This window comes from Diplotaxodon limnothrissa, linkage group LG23 (genome assembly GCF_057381915.1).
Source record: "Diplotaxodon limnothrissa isolate DT_005_m linkage group LG23, D_limnothrissa_male_GT1.1, whole genome shotgun sequence".
Classification (NCBI taxonomy): Eukaryota; Metazoa; Chordata; class Actinopteri; order Cichliformes; family Cichlidae; genus Diplotaxodon; species Diplotaxodon limnothrissa.
This window is the reverse complement of record NC_140617.1, coordinates 22,065,399-22,086,647: the sequence shown is the minus strand read 5'-3', so window position 1 is coordinate 22,086,647 and position 21,249 is coordinate 22,065,399. Positions and strand designations below refer to the sequence as shown.

At 42.2% G+C, this 21,249-nt stretch overlaps 1 protein-coding gene across 1 annotated transcript in view; it reads right to left on the bottom strand.

Moving 5' to 3' along the window:
- The window catches only part of LOC146608007 (CLIP-associating protein 1-A-like), a 53,219-nt gene that overhangs the window by 25,614 nt on the left and 6,356 nt on the right, over nucleotides 1-21,249 (bottom strand). The window contains exons 4-15 of the mRNA XM_085348083.1: nucleotides 20,563-20,666; nucleotides 20,058-20,149; nucleotides 19,548-19,623; nucleotides 18,068-18,165; nucleotides 17,076-17,146; nucleotides 2,474-2,608; nucleotides 2,286-2,362; nucleotides 2,087-2,179; nucleotides 1,852-1,997; nucleotides 1,595-1,730; nucleotides 1,178-1,248; nucleotides 338-397 (exon numbers count right to left, since the gene is read on the bottom strand). Of these exons, the coding sequence (XP_085204209.1) occupies nucleotides 338-397; nucleotides 1,178-1,248; nucleotides 1,595-1,730; nucleotides 1,852-1,997; nucleotides 2,087-2,179; nucleotides 2,286-2,362; nucleotides 2,474-2,608; nucleotides 17,076-17,146; nucleotides 18,068-18,165; nucleotides 19,548-19,623; nucleotides 20,058-20,149; nucleotides 20,563-20,666 (1,159 nt within the window). The remainder of the gene's footprint in view (nucleotides 1-337; nucleotides 398-1,177; nucleotides 1,249-1,594; nucleotides 1,731-1,851; nucleotides 1,998-2,086; nucleotides 2,180-2,285; nucleotides 2,363-2,473; nucleotides 2,609-17,075; nucleotides 17,147-18,067; nucleotides 18,166-19,547; nucleotides 19,624-20,057; nucleotides 20,150-20,562; nucleotides 20,667-21,249) is intronic.

The following is a 21,249-nucleotide window of genomic DNA, read 5'->3' as shown; positions in this document are numbered from 1 at the left end:
TTTCTCCCTGGCGGCGGCGGCTGCAGGAAGCAGCCGGGTGGAAACACAAAGAGCTTTTTGGTGGCAGACAGATCCCCCGGCATTGCCATGGAAACCGCTGAGACAGACCTTGACCCGGCCGGTGTCGCATTTCCTCACAAGGTAGCATGTAGCGCTCCAAGTGTCCCACAAATCACTGTCACTGCTATTGTTTTGTGTTTACTGCATGGCTCTCTGCGTATTCCACAGTTTACACACAGTTAGTGCTGAAGGCACGCCTCAGATACTACTAACCATTAATCCAACTAAACCTGTGAACCCCTGCCATCAGCTGACCCACTGTTCTATTTTTCCTCACCTCTCCAGACAGCTCGTCTGCCATTCCTGCAGCAGCAGGTCCAAGAACTCGAAGCAGCGCCTGCAAACAGGAAGAAAGCAATCAAATTATTTTTGAAATAATCATGAATATTAAAATCTAAATTAATGTAAAAATGAAGCAAGAAAGATATACATAAAAAATATTATAAAACAAATAAATATAAATAAAATTGAAATATATATAAAATAAAGCTAAATTAGAAAAAATATTAGAGTGAAATGAAAGAAAAAAAAGTTGATAAATTCACATTTAAAATGTAAACAAATATTAATAAAATATATGAAAATATAACATAAACACATGAATATAAATGTAATAAAAAGCTTAATTAAAAGAAAATACTGGGATGAAATTAAAACAAGAAATGAGGAAATAATAATAATAAAACATGTTTATAATTAAGAAAATAAATAAGTATTAAAATAATATAATTTACATAATACAGACTTACGGTATAAAAATTACTACTTATAAAATAAAAAAGGAAAAATACTTAAAAAAGAAATTACATATGTATGAAAACAAAAACAAAATATAGAAAACACAAAAATAAAGGAAAAAACTAAAAACACAATACTACATATACAGATAAAAATAAATTAAACAAAGACAACATGAATCAAAAATAAACATGATAAAAAAAAATACCATCAACAATAATAAATTAATGATAAATATAAACATATAATTATAATAATAAAAACTATAATAAAACAAACTGAACTCAAAGAAACTGGAAAAAAATAAAACCACACTAAAATATTATGAAACAATTATAAAGACAAAAACGATCAAAGAGAAAATGTGAGTGTGTCTCACCTTCGCACAGCCACAGATTTGGAGGTACAGTTGCTGGTGATGATGGGGATGAGGCGTGGGTAGTGTGTGTGCTGTTGAGAAAAAGGCAGAAGGAGCTCTCTTAATTTACTTCAGACAGACAAGCTCCTGCATTTGAATTCATTTAAAAAGAAATTTGTTCCATCTGACAACAGTCAAGTCTTTTCTTCTGGACATGAAATGTGATTTGATCAAATTTTCTGTGAAATCCATCCTGTTATGACATCAGGCTAACATTGTTATGTCTGGAGAACATGTTCAGATCAGATAGAGCAGCTAAGTCAGACCATGCATGGATGAAGATTTAATAGGTTTAAAGTTAAACTTTTTTCTTCCTTGAATGTCATAGTCAGTGATCAGCATCGAAACCGCTCGCAGCCTCTGCTTTATCGCACGTACTCTGAGGATGAGATGGATGGCGGCCACGCCGGACGTGGCCATGACTTTGGCACTGTTGGGGACCAGGTTGAGGAGTATTGGCATGATGGCCTCTGCTGCGTGATCGAACCGGTTGCCGAGCACTGACGACAGGTGTCTGATGGATGGAGAGGAAGACAGATGGATTCATTTCAGCTGTGCACTAATGACAGGCAGGAGGAGACGATCAGCCTGGTTTTATTTTCCTTTTCTTTTATCTTGTGAGCCATGTGCCTTACCCCAGAGTGATGCAGGCCTCCCTCACCACCTGAGATCGCAGGTCCTTGGCAGACAGCTTGAACGCCGCCTCCATGAGACGCAGCTGCTGCAGGAAGCCGTCGAACTCTGGTGCACCGGCCAGTAGCAGCGAACGCACTTTCTTCAGCTGGTGGAGCACAAAAAAAGTTCAGTACACACACACCTTCACTGATATTTCAAACTGAGGCGAGGGCCAAGGTCAGGACATGTCCTTACAGCTGCCACTCTCAGCTCCCAGTCCCGCTTGTCGTCCGACAGCACGTCACGAATCTTCGTCATGGCTTCCTCCACCTCCCTGTTAGAGTAGATCTGATGGAGGAGAGAGAGAGGAGAAGGTCCACACACGAGCAGGAGTCTTACTCCCTGCAGATGGATATGGTCAGCCGTTTGAAGTACATGTCACATATGTACTAACCTGCACTGTGGGAACATCTTCAAACGCCTGGATGAAGTCCTCCTCATCCACGGCTCCAGCACTGGACCCGTCCCTCCCTGCAGAAAACACAGCAGAAAGAATTACAGATCCACAAAACGCAAAAACTGTCATCTTATTTTTTTTACATCCTCATGAATAAATTTGGGTGGCGATGCGGTGGTTCTGACCTGCAGACTTGCTGCCGGGGGCAGGGCGTTGAAATGAACCCATGCTCACCGCCTTCCTCCCGGACAGCGAGGTTCCTTTGGACGAGGACGAGGAGCGGCCGCCGTCCACCGAGTCATCGTCCTCGAAGTTCTTGTCTGTTGGGGAGGAAGAAAAGAGAGGGACAGTCATGTGACTGAACAACAAAGTTCTCACAAAGAAAAACGCCACTGCTGAGCATCCAAACAATGCGGCGCAGCAGGAGGACTCTGACATTTCTGCGATTGGACTTCAGCTGACGCAGAGGGCATAACTCGCATTCCTGTAACACCGAATTAGCGAGCTGGTAATGGCGAGGAGGGCAGCAGGTCAGAGACACAATGCCCTGACAATAAAGACAACAATTAGCCCTGTGTTCCCAGCCAGAGCGACCACAGGAGGACCGACTCACATCCTCAGGGCAACCATCTGAAAACTGACTACATTTATCCTCCACACTCTCAGATTTTATGATTATTATAAACAAATAAAAGCTTTGCTTCATCAGAGAGTCACACTGATGGTTTCCCTTATCTCCCCTGCTTGATACTGACACATTATCGCATACAAATGATCATTTATGAGACAATCCGCTGGTTTCAGATTCTCCAATGTGAATATTTGTTGCTGTCATACATCATTATAGATATGATAAATGGACACGGGTCATACTGAGTATTTTTATTACTTATCTTTAACAAACAAATGTTTTAGTCCAGCTAGTTACACACTGCTATAATGCCAAATATATATTTAATTAATGATGTCAGTGTATGTACACATAAACCCACTGAGCCTCAAAGTTCTTTACGTGCTCAGTTTTTTTCTACTCTAGGATCTGAACATGAGACTGATCCCAAAAAAAGAAGCATATATCCCTAATTATACAGACACCTACCTGCTGTTTACAAGGCCCCGTTTTGAAAGTAAAAAACGTTAGAGGAGGAGCTAAAGCATGACAGCCCAGTATAAGACAAGTATGGATTATTTTGAATTGTGAACCATGCAAAGCTACGGTAGCATAGTAAATGAATACACTAATAAAATAATTTGTTGCCCTTTAGAAACAGGAAACAATCATTCTGAGTAAAATGCAGCTGAAATATATATTATCAAAATTAATCATTAAGGGAAATGTGTTTGGTATAAACTGAATATATGCTAAATAGTACATTTCATTTGATCAGATTCCACTAAATTAAATATTTTACATTGTTCTTTTAAATAAAACTTACATGTAATCTAATTACTAATTAAAACCAGTTTTCTGAGAGTAAAGATTGTGGATGTGGAAATGAGCAGAGCACATGGCGATGTCTTTGTCTTCTCTTCCTGTCATGTAAAACAAACAGGCAACAAATCCTCACAATTCAGGGGCCAGATCTGGAGAATATCCAGCAAACCATCTGTTTCACCTCTAATCATTATAAATATAATCTATTACATTTGAACTGATCAGTAATTGAACCAAAATACAGCAACAAGAAGCAGCTGAAAGAGGCCCAGCCCTGTGCAGATGTCTCCTGCGGTGGACGCCAGAGCGCCACGTGAGCCCCCCTCAGCACAGGAATCTGCCAGGCCAGCAATCAATCCTTTTTCATTATTTAGAGTTTCAACACACACACGCACACACAAACACACACAGAGCAGCAGGGAGCTGAGCCAACACATCAGTCATGTGACATCAGGTTGGAGGTCTTCCTCACAGCATAACACACTGTGAGTGTGTGTGAGGGAAAAACACAGCCTCACCTGTCACCTCAAGTTCAGCACGCTAACACAAACAGAGCGCGACACCGAGAGAGGACCAGGACGGTGACAAACATGTTAGCACCAGATGAAAATCCAGCCACAGCAGCTCTGAAACTACAGCTACTAACAGCGTGACATAAGAAGACGTTTGGACGGCGCTTTGCTTTCTGTCGATCGATGAATTTAATCTTATCACGGCTTCTCTGAGAGGGGTATCATCATCACCAGTGTGCTGTCTTACTGTTAAAAAGCCTTGTAAAAGCCTCGGGTGATGTTTCATAAGGAAAAAAGAAAAGCCTGCGTCGGTAAAGCTACTTTCTGATCAACAATCTGTTTTCATATGTTGCAGGTCGGACATTAGCCGGTCTTTAACCTGCTTGCTCCTAATTACAGGAGTCTTTTCTTTTTACTTTAAACATCGCGGCTTTGACTCAGAGAGGGTCATCTGTTAATCGAAACTCTGGAGGAGACATATGCCGACATATGTCAGCAAAGATAATGACTCGAGTGTGAGGTTAAAAGGGCTTAGGTACAGAATAAAGAGAGCACTTGTATGAGCGTGTGGGTGAATGAGGCTTATTGTAAGCAAGTACTATAAGTGTTTAATCTGAGTAGAAGATGACTGTAAAAGTACCAGTCCATTCAAACTCAACACAGGCACAGGCTCTTGAAACACACAGACGATTTCCAGCAGTGAGAATGTGTCTGAGGCAGAATATTTCCTGCTATTTTACATGAAAATAAAAGATTGTTACCAAACGGTACAGAAAAGACGACAATTTCAGTGCATCAGTCCAAACATCCACCTGGCTAACAGTGAACCACTGAGGTTACATTTTAGCCACAACCTAAAGAAGCACAGCTTTGAATCAAGCCTCATAATTCTTCAGTTCTAACCTCTGCCTGTTAAGTAAAGGAACAGACGTGACCATAAACATAAGAGTAAACAGGCCCTCGGTGGATTTCAGAAGTTACTTACTGTACTTGTGTGAGGATTCTTACAAATGCCAGAGACAAAGAAAACGAGGTGACAACAGCCCTCAAAGTGCACCACAGACATCATTTACAGAATCAGAGGAGGATGGGCGACAGAATGAAGCCTTTCACATCAGATTTAACCTTCACGGCTGAGTTTTTATCAGCTCGTCCTTCCACTCTGATCACACACAAGTAGATTAAAAGTTTCAGTGTTTACTCATCACACTTGCTCCTGCAGCTTCCTGACCTGAACCCTAACACACATCACTTCCTATGCATTGTCCACACAACAATCCAGCAGAGAGCAGGCCAGGAAAAGACAAAATCCTGCTGTGTTTACGATCGAGACCAGGCACACGCGTTCCCCCTGGAATCACAGCTGTACCCGCACCGCACCTTCATCACCGATCACGGCTGCGAATCGATATCGATATTTGATTTAGTCCAGAGGAAGAGGAGCTTACAGGAGCAGATCCGCCTGCAGACCAGTTTCCTCAGCATGCCGGCAGACAGACAGGCAGACAGACAGACAGTCAGGTGGTCCTCCGCTCCTCTGTGCTCCTCACATCTTTTCCTCCAGCTGTGGAGGGAAAAGAGGGGAGGGAGAAGCCGAGCCTCCCCGATCTCTCCTGTCAGGGAGCATGTGCTCCCAAACGCTCTTCCTCTGCGTCTTCGTCCTCTAATTCAAACACGCTCGCAGTGAGGACAGAGGATGGAGGAAGAGGAAGAGAGGGGATACAGAGGAGTGATAGAGGTGGGAGGGGAGGAGGGGAGGAGCAGACCAATGGGAGGAGGAGAGGAGGAGATGGGAGGGGTCGCTTAGGGGACAAACCCCTGCGGTTTCTGAAGCGGAGGCGGTGCTGGTGGGCGGCGCTAGAGATGAGGGACAGCTACGGAGCCGTGATGACTCAGGAAAGAGGGAGGAGGGTGGGAGGGTCGGTCTCTATAGGAAGCCGGTCCCCTGTCGGCGTTAACGTCAGGCGTGGAACCTCCACCAAGGTTCCTCCGTCAGCCCACAGCAGCAGCAGCAGCTTTATCTCAGCAAGGTCACTGCAGCTCCACACGTGTGAGAAACTTCACTGTTAGCGCTGAGGTGGAGCAGGAGGAGGCTGAGTGATGTCACAGAGTCTGTGTGTAAAATAACAGTTTCTAGCGTATGTCATCTGATCTGGACGAGACCCAACGCTGTTTTTAGGTTATACAGATTTATTGATATTATAATTGACTTATTATTATATTTGTGTTCTGACAGGAGCTGAGTACCGTAACTGTAGTACAGCATAGCTTTACTTTTTAAATCCCACACTATACCCACTATACACGAAATCTTGTGACATAAAGTGAAATATGAGGATCAGATTAATCTGAGAAAGCGTGACTGAAGGCCTGAAGGAGGAGCAAATAAACTTAGGTGCGATTAGAACTCGGCCATCAGTGTGAAATCAATTTTGATGAAGTCGCATTAAAGGTGGACCTAAAATTAACTGCGCATAGAAATAATGATAAACCATCAGGTTTCTATTACGAAGTAATAATAAAAAGAGAAATTCTTCACATGTTGTTGTTGAGAGGCCCGTTTTGTTTCACTTCACATATCTGTGTGATATCATATTCCTCTTTTAGGTTGTGTTGCGCTATTTTGTTCAGGCATTTGGCAAGAAGGGAAAATCCTCCTCACATTCCTGCTCAGATGTGACTGACAGAGCTGATCCTGTCCACTCATGACAGCTCTCGTGATTCCACAGCTCTCTGTTGTGACCGTTTGTCACAGAGAGCTGCTGAGGAGGGCAGGAAGTCAGACAGAGGAACGGCATAGAGCATCTGGTCTTTTTTCAAAATAAAAGACACTATGAAAAATACGTTTGCTTCTGAAGTTCTCTCAGTGCGATCTGAAGCTGCGAGAAGCACCCAGTTAACCCAGCACCATCACAGTGATGTAAGAGTTGGTTTTTCTTTAAGTAACCAACCAACACTGCTGGTCTGCATGGATGATGCTTTGCGCCCTGACTGCACAAACTGTAACGCCATCAAAGCATCACAATCATTCATAATCATGTCTGAGGAGAGCCTGACCTGCTGTGGTCTTCATCTCTGAGCTAACGTATCATACATAGACCAATACTGACCGACCTGACTGTTAAATGCACCCTCTGAATGCAAGCAGAGCACCTCCACCTTTAACCCCTCAGGAGAAAACACACAGACACTCCCCCTGCTGTCACCGTCAGCTTCATTTATATTCATCAGCATAACCTTGAAGGTCAGACAGCAGAAACTGCTCAGTCTGGTTTAAACAGTTTTCCGATCAAAGGAGATACTCGTGCACATTATATGTCAGAAAGCTGCTCTGCTTCCACAAGATGGCACAGTTACCACACTTAATGCTGACAGTTAGAGCCATAACACATTTCCTTTCACATCCTCGTTCTTCTAGTACACGGGCAGGGAAACAGGAAGACAGCGCGGACATGCAGAAGGTCAAGAATAAAAATAACAAAATATCAGTTCTTCAAATACTTAAAACAGTTTAAAGAATCATTTCCTACATTTCTTACTCTATCTTCTTCTTGCACTGTTGTCGTGTTTTTGCTTCATTTTTGAAATATCTAACAATCTCAGCGGCCTATAAATAAATGAACTGCCTCAACAAGTCTTCATTCATATAAATAATAATGGATTGGATTTATATAGCACTTTTCAAGGCACCCAAAGCGCTTTACAATACCACTATTCATTCACTCTCGCATCCACACACTGGTGGAGGCAAGCTACAGTTGTAGCCACAGCTGCCCTGGGGCAGACTGACAGAAGCGAGGCTGCCATATCGCGCCATCGGCCCCTCTGGCCAACACCAGTAGGCAAGTAAGGTAAAGTGTCTTGCCCAAGGACACAACGACCAGGACAGCGAGCCCAGGGATCGAACTGGCGACCTTCCGGTTACAGATGCGATTCCCAACCCCCTGAGCCACGGTCGCCCAGTAAATCTGTCCCTTCACGCTTTTTCACAGTGATGCAAAACAATAAGCCCTCAGTATCACTACATGCACATCCTGAATGTATGCTTAAGAAACACCATCTTGAGTTTAAACAGAGTAAACAGAAACGCTCAGAGGATGGACACAGGATGAAAAAAAGCACCAACACATAGTTCTTTACACACAGAGCAGCTCTGAGATGTGTCTAGAGTATCAGTCGGACTGATGACTCCCAAGGGTTTAATGCAAACTGCTCCACTGAGAGCAGGAGGACAGTTTAGATGGATGAACACTGGTGTGTTTTCTCAGTAAAGAGATCTCTGTTAGCGTCCCAGGACCTGGCGTCCACATATGTGGACATCACATTTTGGGTTGTCTAGACCAAAATACTAAATTGTGCTCTACAAGGGCGTGATATCCACTTACGAGGACATTATACTGCCACTGTTTGAAATTTAATGTGAATGTCCTCATATGTGAATCTCATTTTTCTCAGAAACAAAAATCAGGTAAAAAAAAATAAAAAAAATCACGTAATTCTTTGCTTTTACATTCATCAGGTTCCAATCAGCCCAAATAGCAAAGAGAAATTAAAAATGCATGCCATGGAAGAGTTCAGGTCTTACATATACATATGAAATATGTGTAGCTGTATTTGTATTTTTAAGCTTAGAACAGAGGCGGAGCTGCTTTCTTAGAACCAACAACATTTCTGAAGTGAAAGCTAAGACTACAACTTAGAGCCACGTTTTTCATTTCCAACAGTGAGTCAGCCCCCATAGACTCCCATGTTAAACTGTTAAATTTCAGCCTTCATAACAATCGCAAAGGAGGTGAATTTATTCTAATTCACCTGTTCAGGTGTATCAAGGCTTAAAGTGTGTATTATTAGGGCGAGTGACATCTTTAACTGACAGAGTCAGCTGACAGTCCCTGAGCTGGATCTCTGGAGACTGTGACTAACTATGCACCTCCTCGCCACGCCAGGTCACAAGTTTCCCTCCTGGCAGCGTCTCACAGTCTTCGGGGAGCTTGGACACTGATGGGGTCTGACAGCTGATCGCCCTGATGCAAATGCACAAAATGACCGGGGAGGAGGTGAAGCGTTTACGAAGGGAGGTGTTACATCACAGACCTGGGAAGAAACCTGAGACTGGGGAGCGTGGGAGAACAGACTCACAGCGGGTTATCCCTTCCTGCACGGATCAAATCAGCCTTTTTAACCCCCCGCCCCGCCTTTGGAGGCTTCAGCATAAAAAAAAAAAAAACCAACAATTACATGATCAGGCAACCACAGGCTTAAGGTAACACTTCAACACCTCCCTGCCTTTCACCTGCAACAACAGTGGGAGGAGCATTCCCACAGAAATCTCAGGCTTCGGTCACGTTTTCTCATCAGATTACAGCCAAGAACACACTGTGGAGTTACAGCGTGTCAGAAAACATGTCTCACCTTGAAAACACAAAGAAAAGCAGCAGATCTGTACATCTGAGAGGTCGAAGAGGTTAAGGTTGAATATTTTTGCTTCATATTGCAGCTCAGACTGCTGCTGGTCTGTGGATGAAGCTGAGGAACCACAAAGAGGCCTCTGCCATCTTCATTTTAATTCTCTCAAACTGAGACAAGAAGTGCTGGGAAAAGTTTGTGAACAATTTTTAATATTTTTGCATAAATACAAACTAAAACATCATCAAATTTTTAAACTAGTCCTGAAAGGCCCCCTGCATGCTGTCAGCCATCAGCAGTGTCTGCTTCATGCTGCGCTTCTTAAGCAAAGCTCAGTTTTTCCAGCTCACAGTTTGATCTGCAAACAGATTAATTCATGTTTACTGAAGCAGAAAGTTAGAACTGCCTGTTTCTTTACCTCCGTTTTCTCCTGTTTCTTGGGATTAAACTGCTTTGAGTTACTGTCCCCATCCTTTTTACATATCACGCTTCACTGTTTAGACCCCTGTTTTAGCAGGAACTCAGTCACATTTTCAGGCGGGTGTGCAACAAACAGATTCTAACTAAACAAACTGAATTCAAATGTTATACTTGGAAACCTCTTTATTATGAAAGGTCTGAACATGCGCAGCTATGTAGATGTTTGTGTGTCGGGTTTTGAGGGTCAGCCAGTCTTGATTCCTGTTGGGAGTGAACATTTCCTGTCTGGTGTCCTTGTGTCTTTGTGGAGAGGACGGTTCCTGTTGTGTCGTTGGACAAACCCTCAGAGCTCCAGTCAGATAATTTTAAAGTCTGGAAAAACTGCATCCCTGCACCTCTGAATGTTTGTGGTGTCAGAGGTCAAGGCCCAAACCTTTAAAATAACAACCGATCTTAACCGATCAGGTCAGTACTACAGCACCCAGCAGCGAGTTAGAGGCTGTGAGCCCTCGGTCTTTGTTCTTTTATTATTCTGTTTTCCAAACAGCCGGGGGAGTCTCTGCGCTGCACCGTGTCCTTTCTGTCTCTGCACGGCCTTCATTATTCACGAGCTTTCCAACTGTGCAACCCAAGTCCTGCTGGCAGCCTGTACCTGGCCTCGTCTGTCAGCACCTCCCACCTGCGGGACCTCCTGCGTCACGCAGCGAGGTCAGAGATAACACATGAAACCAAAAAAAATCCCAGAGCAGGAAAATGAAAGCGTTCGTCCCGACCGCAGATATGACGATCTGACGTGCAGAAGGTTATTTATGCGCACTGTGTGAGCTGCGGGGCTTCGGTAAAACTATGTAATGAGATCACATGCTCAGGATCAATGTTAACATCCCTTCACTGTGTTATGGCTGCTTTAAGAATACAGCCATAAATCAATTATTCATTCATAAGGGTTTAAATGGACTTGCCTCGAGCTCTGTCTCTGATTTATAACAGCTCTAATGTACAGGAGAGCAAAGTGATCAGAGAAGCAATGAGATCTGGTTGATGTCAGTTTTTAAACCACTAACACTTTACCTCCTATTTATCTGCTTTTATGACTTCTTTAAGCCTCCTTTAAGAAACAGAACTTGTTTCAAATCAGGTTCAAGCCTGACTTAACAGGTAATCTTCCTTTGAGAAACGCGAGTACTTCAACAACAAGCAGAACAGAGGCAGAAAGCAGCAGTTTTCCTCAAATTAAAGCAGTCATTTCTCCCAGGATACTGGGAACGAGTGAAATGCTTCAGCAGGAGCAGAGCAGCAGGATTACACACATCAGCGCGCTTCAGCTACTTGTGGCATTCGGATCCTAATTATGATGTAATTATGAAGGATTACAGAAAAAGTCGTTTCGTTAATCAGCTCTCACATGAAGACAAACATGCAGCTCAGATCAGATGTCCTCCCTGAACTCTGCAGACGGTTACAGCAGGCCTGTAGGTTTCACAGAAAAATGCTCCGACTTGTTATTTACCTGCAAACGGCAGTCTGCTTGCAGAGGCGACACCGTCCCCTGTGGATCTGCAGGAGGACAAATGCTAGCGTCCTGTCAGCCACTCCGAGCTAACGCACTGCTGCCTGCCTCCTCCCTTCCCCTCCAACCCAGTCTTGTGACTGTAGGGACGACAGCTGACACTGCTCTTACAAAATAAGAGCCCTGGGCTCTGAGAGTAAAGGCACTTCTTCTTTGTGACTGACTCCCACTTTGTTTTATTATTCCTTTCTTTTCCTGCCTGTCACTCTGGTCCACTTCTCTGCTCTCTGTGACTCCCGTCCCTGTTTTCCAGGTCAGTATGAAGTTTCCTGCTCCTCTGCTGTGCGGCTGAAACACACTGATGAACACAAAAACCTTCCTAATTAGTTTTTTTTAAGTGACACCTTTCCCTGAAATAGATATTAATAGGCTGGCCGCTCTGTAATCTTCACCAGTCTTCATCAACAATCAGGCCGCGTGTCTGAGGAAAGTGAAATAAGTCCTCCGTATCAGTTCAGCTGACAGACAGGGCCCAGCACTACACACAGGAGTGAGTCTTTATCAATGTCAGGACTCGTTTAGTCATTAGCTGTTCAGTCAGCTTTTAAATGTGACATCATCACTTCTGAAGAGCAGCCAATGTCATCAGTCCAGCTTGTCTGCTTGCCAGCAGGATTACTCAGTAATCAGAACAGATCTGCGGGGGAATTTGATCAGAGCTCAGTGCGGTTTAAAGTGATCAATCTTTGAAGTGCAGCTCAGAGTCCAGTAGTTTTTGGAAGGATCCATTACAACACTGCCCTGTGAGACATCAGCAAACTGAAAATTTTCCATAAGAGCTTTGCAAAAACAAATCACACTGAAATAAGAAAAACCGTCTGCTTTTGTCTTGAAGTTCTCAGGAAGATATCACAATCTAATCCAGATCCAGAGATCCTTCTGGATCCAGGGGTCAGTGTGGTACTAGATTTCATTTACTCGTGCATAATGCCCATTTATGTTCATTGGATGGTCAGAAAATAACAGAAAAATACACAGATTTCTGTCAGGTAATGTAACACGGACTCATTACAGGTGCTGTGTAGTTAGCAGTCATGCTTACGTCACCTTATAAATTAATCAGGATAAACTGTTTACTAAAACCAGAGAGACAAAGTGATTCTTAATGAGTCAGATTTAGTGAAGATGTAGAAAAGTCAGAGTTTCATCTCTTGTGTTTCTGTTCCTGTTACCTGAAACAAACCTGGTTATTTCACTTCAGTTTATTATATTTATACACTTAGATAAATGAATGTGCTGTGTGATGAAGTTTCTTTTTCTTAAAGATTAAATCTGAGCAGACTTAAGGTTTATAAATATGACGTGTGTCAGCTGCTGTTTTTTCTCTGTATGTAATCATCTGTAAACACTGGGTTTTGTGGGCCTCTACATGAATAACAAATACGCGTTTCCTTCTGTTACAGTAACGCTGAAACATCTTGGGACATGTTTGACCTCAAATATGGCAGATATATTCATTAACAACAAAACCTGGGATGAATGATCATCAGGCTTTCCTAAAGGAAGGTGGTTGTGCCTTTTCTTTTCAAGGCTGAGCACCTCCTGAGATGAAAGCTGACCCATGTGACCAGAGATGGAGCGAGGTAACGAGTTCATGAGACCATCAAACCAGTTTAATGTGACTCGCTCCGGTCTGCTAACCATAACCTCTGTGCACAGATCACACAGAGACAAACAAAACACACCTGCTCAGAAACAATATTCATCCTCTTTAATGACTGCTCAGCAGTTTTCCCTGTCCTGCCACACAGCCATAGCACTAAACATAAGTAGCTGCTTTTCACTGTGTAAACTGTCCCGTCTGTGTTCTGCAGGGTCACTTTTCCTGCAGCAAAGTGACTGAAATCTGCTCATTTCAGTCCACAGGAACAAAGAAGGCACTCGGGTTTCCTTCTCACTGAAAGACAGCACGCACAGCTTTACACCATGGAGAGGGCTTCCCAGCAGAAACACTGAGACTCACTGATGAGTACAACGTGTACTTTCTCTCACTTTTAGATTTACAGCCTCCATCTGAATCCCACAGGACCAACAGAGACAAAGAGAGGAATAAATCCAATTAGCAAATTAAATCTTTTTAATGGGCCACAGAATTGATATGTGGGTTTTTAATTTTTGTATGAACTTATTTTTATGAGCAAAATATTATCAGAAAGTGAAAATTACAAAATTCAAACATGCTTCCATGCCAGGACATCCCCGGATATAATTGCACGTTTGCTGTAAAACATGTGTAAGGAACTTTGTGTGCTACCTTAAAAAGCGAACACCTTCTTCAGTGGGAAAGTCTTTCCCCTCAGTTCCTCCTTATGAAGCAGAAACTTCTTATAACTGAGCAGAAACTATTGAAAAGAGCATTAATGGTGTGACACATTACTGGGCCTGTGTGTGTTTCAGACATCTGAGCCACATCTCTGATTTCTTAAAGCTCCTCAGGCCTTTATGACGCAGTCAACATTATAGAAATGAGACAGATGGTCTCATCTGCAGTACAAAGAAATCACAGTTATCTTAGTTATTAACTGTAATCTTGATTATTTAGCATCATTACTTATTAACTTACCAAACACCAAGTGTTTGTTATGTGAAAGTGAAAAGAGAAACCAATAAATAAACAAACAGAAGAAATGGGTATGCACACAGGACCATCCGTTATTGAGTCAGGCGTCTGGCTAGCGAGTGTTTCAGAAAAAGCCCACTTTGAAAGGGCGACCACTGTTCGCTATTGGCCGTCAGAGTCCAGATGGACAGATGAGTGGAGAGCCGACCAGCCAATCAAAACTTTGGTCAGGCATCACCAAAAAGGACCCGGAGAGAGATCGGAGACGAAGGCAGCTCTACCAGTTAATAATCCTTCACAGGTTAACTTACATAAACATCTTACTTCCTCTAAGCAGATCTTGTTCACCAAAATCTTTCCATCTATTCATCACCAAACCAGTCCAAACACGTCTTCATGATTTGTTCCTTTCAAGAAATTCATAAATGTTGGTCTTTTTTTTCTTTTTTCTGATCAAAGGACACTCAAAGTGTATCAGTATCATTTTACTTGAAGACAGAGAACTGCAGCTGTTTTCTACTGATATGTCTAACAAGGTTTCCTGTTTTCTGCACTGAAACACAAGACAAACTCAGAGCTTTGTAGGGAAAAAGAACAGACAAAAGAGAAACTGTTTTATCTCCAGTTTTATCTCCATTATCATGCTTTCATAATCACTGAAAGCCAAGATTATGATTAAGATTAACCTCTGATTAATGGTCCAACCCTAGATTCGGATGTTCTTTATCTCTGGATGTGAAAACATAAACTGTGTGGATAATATCCTGCTCGCTCACAGCAGAAACCATCAGGCTTCAGTTTTCCTCAGTTTTGCAACTTTGTAACTTGATATGAACTCTTTGTTAACTCTGTATTATACTTTTTAAAAAACATCGCCCAGGAAGCTAAATCTGTGAAAACATCTCGATAACATCTCAATCATCCAGGTAAGGAAGTCCCCAAAACACGAGAGGAATGAGAAGCACCAGCTGAGTATAGTGTGAGAGGACAAAGTGACAGCCCTGTTTGTAGTTTTCTCCCTGACTGATTGATTTTGTGCATAAACACAGATGAAACCACAACACAGAGATTATCTTTGACTTATAAAAATGAATTCCCCATCCCAGCAGCGCTGGAAAACACTGGAAATATTTCCTGGTACCCAAAAACAACATTCAGGACTTTCCATGGACACACTCAGTACATATAAACCATAAACTGGGTGCAAGTCAGCTGGTGATCAACAGGAGTAACTCGGATGCTTCTGGATTTATTTATGAGGCCTATCATGGAGTTCAGTAAGTGTGCACATACAGGGCTCTAGAGTGCGACTTAATTTGATCACATATGCAACTTCATTTCGCAATGGTGCGACAAAAAAGAATCCTCTCCAAGTCTGAAAGTCTCTGCGTGGTCAACAACAGACACACATTATGCCCATATCGTTGTCTAAACCAATAAGAGATAGTCAGGGGCGGGACCTCTCTGATTGGCCTGATTGGTCCCACACACGTGTATGTTTGAAAGTGCAGGCAGATAGAGAGAGGTGAGTAGCTTTAATAAAGCGATATCGATTCATTAAATCCTGAATCTACTTTTAAATATAAACGTATTTTGCCAGAAACGCCAGAATCTTAAAATTCACAAAACTATTTGAAAAACAACCAAACAGCTAAAACAGCAAATGAGAGCAGGTAAACACAAAGTCCGGAGCCGACGCATCAGAATCAGTGAGATGTCGGCTTTTTTTTTTTTTCTTCAAAAAAAGACCTCTGACAAGAAAGTCTCATGTCTGCTGTTTAATAGCACAGAAATGTAAACTTTTTTAAATAAAGCCAAATTGCAAACCGCTTAGCTGTGTCTCTAATAGAACCTCTGTAACTTTGCTCTGCTTCACTTCAGCAGCATCTTTATATGTTCACTCATGGTTTTCTTCAGTTTTTGTTCTACTGCAGAATATTTTTAAGCTTATCTGCTATAAAAAGCCAGGCCAGGAAAATATTCTTCATGTTTTTCTGTGTTTTATCCTCAGTTACTTTGACACAAAGGCATGTGGTGTGATGCTTACACCTCTGATAAAGTCTCACAAGTGTCAGTACTGATAAATGATCAGAATTATAGTATTTCTGACTGTCTGAGTCAAAATTGAATGGAATTGAATCGGGACTTTATTAATCGGAATCGAATGGATTATAGTGAAACCAGTGATGATACCCAGCCCTAGTGAGAAGCCTAGGCCTGACATAAGTGGATGTAGCTGTGGGTAATGAGAAAAGATGAAAAGACCTATTGATAAATTTTTTGTTAAGTTAAGGCCTGACCCATCAACCTCTGAAGGCTGAAAAAGCACAGTGTATCCAGAAAACACATTATATGAAGCGATAAATGCACTGCCTATGTGTCCCCTCTCCCCACTGCCTTTCAGCAGCAGGCAGCAGCAAACAGGTCGTCAGAGGAGGCCGAGATGATGATTAAGTTTAACATTGTCTACAATATTGTACTTTAAGCACAAGCACTTTTTGAGTAACTTCTCTTTCTTGTAGAAATGTGCTCCAAATAAAGACAAGATCAATATTGTCTGTATGGACAGCAATTAAAAAAATAAAATAAAAAGTGAACATGTAAAGCAGTGGGGTTCAAATGCGGTTGAAAAATTTGGGTGCACCTAACTTTTGTGCTGGTGCTCCTAAAAAAAAAAAGTAAGTCTAGAGCCCTGACATGGACAGACAAATTTGGTGCAGTTTGGGAGGGTCACATGTCGCGTGTCTTGAGGCTGCTTTCAACAATCGACAATAGAAAATATTAAATAAACAAATTAACGCTGCCATGACAACAGAAGCATCATCATAAAACTGCCCCTGGCACCATAAACCAAACTGAGCTCATCAAACGCTGCAGGACTTACCCGACAAAGGTGACAGGACCATGTTCCCCGACCTCTGGACTTCATCGAACTTACTGAAGATGACGTTCAGCCTGCACACAGAGACGGAGCAGACAGTCAGAAGCAGCTGGTGTTATGATGTCAGGAAAGCACCAAGTTAAAAAAAAAAAGAGGCCTTGCTGGCTTCAAGCGTGCAGAGTGTCCTCTGAAAAACAGAAAACTGGCTCATTTCAGGCTCCTGGGAGAGTGTTTAAATAGGCCAAAGTAACAGCACAGAGTCTACAGCCTCCAAAAATACACAGACGACGGCAGATATTATTAGAACAAACACCAAGAACCACAATGTCACTGTCACATCTGCTGACCTGATGGAGGAGGAAGCACCCATCACTCAAAGGACGAGCTTTATTGGTAACAGTCAGTTACTGTTTGTGTGATTAAAATGAAAACTATTTCCTGATTATTCAATTAACAACTTAATTATCTGCCATTTAATCAGACACTGATCATCAGATTAAAGCTGAAGTTAAAAGTCAGTTAATTAATAAGACCATCACTGCCAATCTAAGCAGTGAAAAACCCAAACATCTAACCACAGGAGCCTGAGATGAAGCATTCCCTCCTCTGAGTTTTCACTAATTCACTTTGCTTGTTGAGGTTTTTCATTAACAGCTGTAACTTCCAGCAGACAGCCACTCTTCCTCTATAGCTCTATCTCATTACTGACATAAAACACATGTAAGTGAAACTCTGGCGTAACAGGACACTCTGCTGATCAATGAGGCTTCATAGATTTTCTAATATTTTCTAGATTAAATAACCAATCAATCAATAAAAAACTAATCAGAAACAGTGTTTTTAAAGGGCTGTGAATGCCTTTCCTTCTAATGTGAAGAACAGTTATTCAAAAGGCTGTCACTTTTCTACATGTAACTGAGTAATGTGAGTGTGCACCACCAGCAGTACCACAGAGCCCTTCACATGATGAGATTTACAGGGAGCTTTGAACGCACCGTGACTGAGGCAGGCCCTTCTTTCCCAGGTCGATCCGCACTCGCTCTCCGACGTGCCGGTAGATCTCCACCAGGCAGTTCATGGCGCCATCACGCACCTGTGGGCCGACAGGTAAACACATTACTTGAACACAAAGAGATTGCTTGTTTTAAATCATCCTGAATATGTGGTCGACACTTTAAAAACAATTAAAATCATCTCCCATGATGCTCTTTGGCTGCTGTCACAGCAGAAAAACACATGACTGTGATGACATGTTTAACGCTCCAGGTGTCTTTCTTTCTTTACTTTGTGTCCTGGTGCAAATCCATCTGTGTGTGTATCAGCATTTACAGTGACGTGTCCACATTGATGTTCTCACTCTTATTTTGAAAGAAGCTCTACGTTACACCGGTTTAAATCGTTCTCTTTGTTTTCGTCTAGATGCAGATTAAAAGCAACAATAAATACACACCGACTTTAAACTAAACATCTGAACTGTGTTCAAAGCTGTGACTTTTTTCTCTCTGCAACTGATTAGTGATGAAATCAAACAAAGACTATAGACTTTAAAATCTGATAAGGGTAGCTGAAGGCCTCACTGAGCATGCGTGAGTGTGTTTGGCTTTGGAAAGGGAAGTTCATGGGCACGGCTTCCTGTCCTGAGGAGGAAGTGCGATTCCGGCGATGACGAACCAATCAGTAAACAGCAAACAGAGAGGGGAGCAGACAGATGATAGCTGAGGATCCTGATGCAGAGCTGGAGGATCACAGACTTCATCCCTGTACAGCGGTGTGGGTCTGACATCAGCTAAAGCAGGTCTGGTGTAGTGTAATGTTTGAACTCCACCAGCAGAGGGCAGTCAAACACCAAGATTACTGCAGATTAAAGAAACTGTTCTCCAGCTGGATGTGGAGGAAGTTGGCTGACCTGCACAGTACAGCTGTTTAAAGCCATCACACGACTGCCGCTCAGCTGCTGTCCTGAGTGTTAAGTCCTTTCACTTGTTTCTGAAGCACTCCAGTATGTAAGTCTCAGATACTGACTGCATATGAACCACTACAGCCCCTCAGGCCTGCTAATCTCTGCTAGATGAGCCAGAGTTTAGCAGTAAAATGATGACTGGTGAGGGGGTTTTAAGTTTTCACACAACGGCTGGAAGCAGCAGAAATCTTTCAACCTAAAACATCCTCAGCCTTACTTTATTAAGTAGCAGCTTGTCTTTTTAAGACAGCATTATTCTTTTCACTGATTCACTGCTGAATTATTGCACATTTTAATATATTTTCTGTCTTTTTAAAGTAATTCATCTAGCGTTACCTGGTTTGATGTGAGAACATGTCTGAAGCGGACATTTTCCAACTTCCTGTGGAAAACAATCCGACTCGATCCTCAAGAAGCTGCTCACAGTGCATGTGTGAAAGCGGCTCAAACCACAGTGTAACCTGGTGTGTGTGTGTGTGTGTGTGTGTGACCGTGTGAGTGAGCAGGCATTGTACCTGGCTGGTGGGGTCTCCGAGGAGGCTGCAGATGTGAGGAACGATTTTACTGAGCGTCAGACTCTGAGAGCCAAACCTGAAAGATCAAAACACAAAACTGACTAAAGTCAAGTAAAACTGGAGGTGAGCTCAAAGACACATGACATCATCAGTACGCTTCCTTTACTATGAATAAAACTTCCAGTTTGTGCTCTTTTATTTTGAAAATCACCCACACACTAATTTCTGCGTTTTTTAAAAGCAAAAACAACAAAAGCATCTCTAGCTTCTCGCACGTGAAGGTTTGCAGCTTTTCTTTTATCCCATGAACCAGTTTTAGGTTTGAACTTTTGAAATAAAAATCAGATGTGACAGTTTTATATCTGAAGCTGTGATAAACCTCTCTGAATATTTCCTGAAACTTTAGAGCTAAATAAACAAACAAAGAGTTAACAGAGTCCCAAATATAAGCGCCAAACCTGCTGTTACATTATAAATCAGTTACTGCTTTCAATAATATTAATAACTTACACGTTTAAAGTTGAGATGAGACACAGGCAGAGTCCCTCTCTGGTCCTGTTGTTCTTGTGCTTGAATCCTCCCATCATTCGCTCCCACACATACTGAACACAGGGAGAAGACAGAGAGACATTAACATGTCACCTGTAACGTTATGGTGACGCTCTGTTGGAGGACGACACAGTGGTGGATAAATCCAAACATGCAGGTGGAAATGTGAGTGTTAGACTAATTTACTTTTCTGTGAGTTTAAATTTGAATTTAAATGCCTGATGGCAAAATTTCTCCTGTGCCGTCTTTTTTCCCTGTAGTTTGCAGAGTTATGACACCAGATGTTATAGGTCAGCACCACCATGAGGTTATTATATCGTGCAAAACAGTTGTTTGAATGAAATATCAGCTCCCGAGATGCACTTAAATTCAACAAATGTTGATGGTAATTGAACATATTTCTGCTAAGGTGGATCTCCTGTGACCAAAGGTGTGAAAAAGGAGATAAGATGAAGAGTGAGTGTACCTGTGGGTTTGCAGCCTGGTCCATGATCTTCAGCAGAAGTGCCTGGTCCTGCTCTCGGACTTGATCCTTGGCGTCTCCCAGTCGATCGATAAGACTGGGCAGGACTGAAACAGGAAGCGAGAGTTGGTGTTTACAGCCTGCAGTGATATCACAAAGAAAGCAAAAACCTCCATGTTTGGATATTAACGCAGTGTTTCTCAAACTAGGAGAAATATAGAGAGAATCTAAGCTTTGGTCAGGAAAATAAAATCATCTGTTGAAGCTGAAACTGTGGGGTGTGAACTCTGAGAACTGAATCAATTTTCTTATTGCTGCACTCGTGTCATCTGATTATAGAGATGACTTCCATTACTTCCATACAAGCACAGACAGTAAGTTAAGTGAAAGACTGAAAATAATGGCTGTGATATAAACATTAAGTCTACGGAGGATTATTAAAGTTTAAATAAGAGGAGCACAGAGTAAAATGGGATTAAAATCTGTGAGCCACATGAATGAAATCCTTCCTGTATCGGTGGTTTTATCATAGTAACAGTGAGGAATGGGAGGAACTGTCTAATGCAGACAAATAAATACATTTGAAATCAAAAGTACTTCCTCACAACACTTCAAAAATAACATAAAACGCGTGTTTGGCCACACTGTATCACAGAGTTTGGCTTAAAGTTTCAAATAATTTTTGTAGAG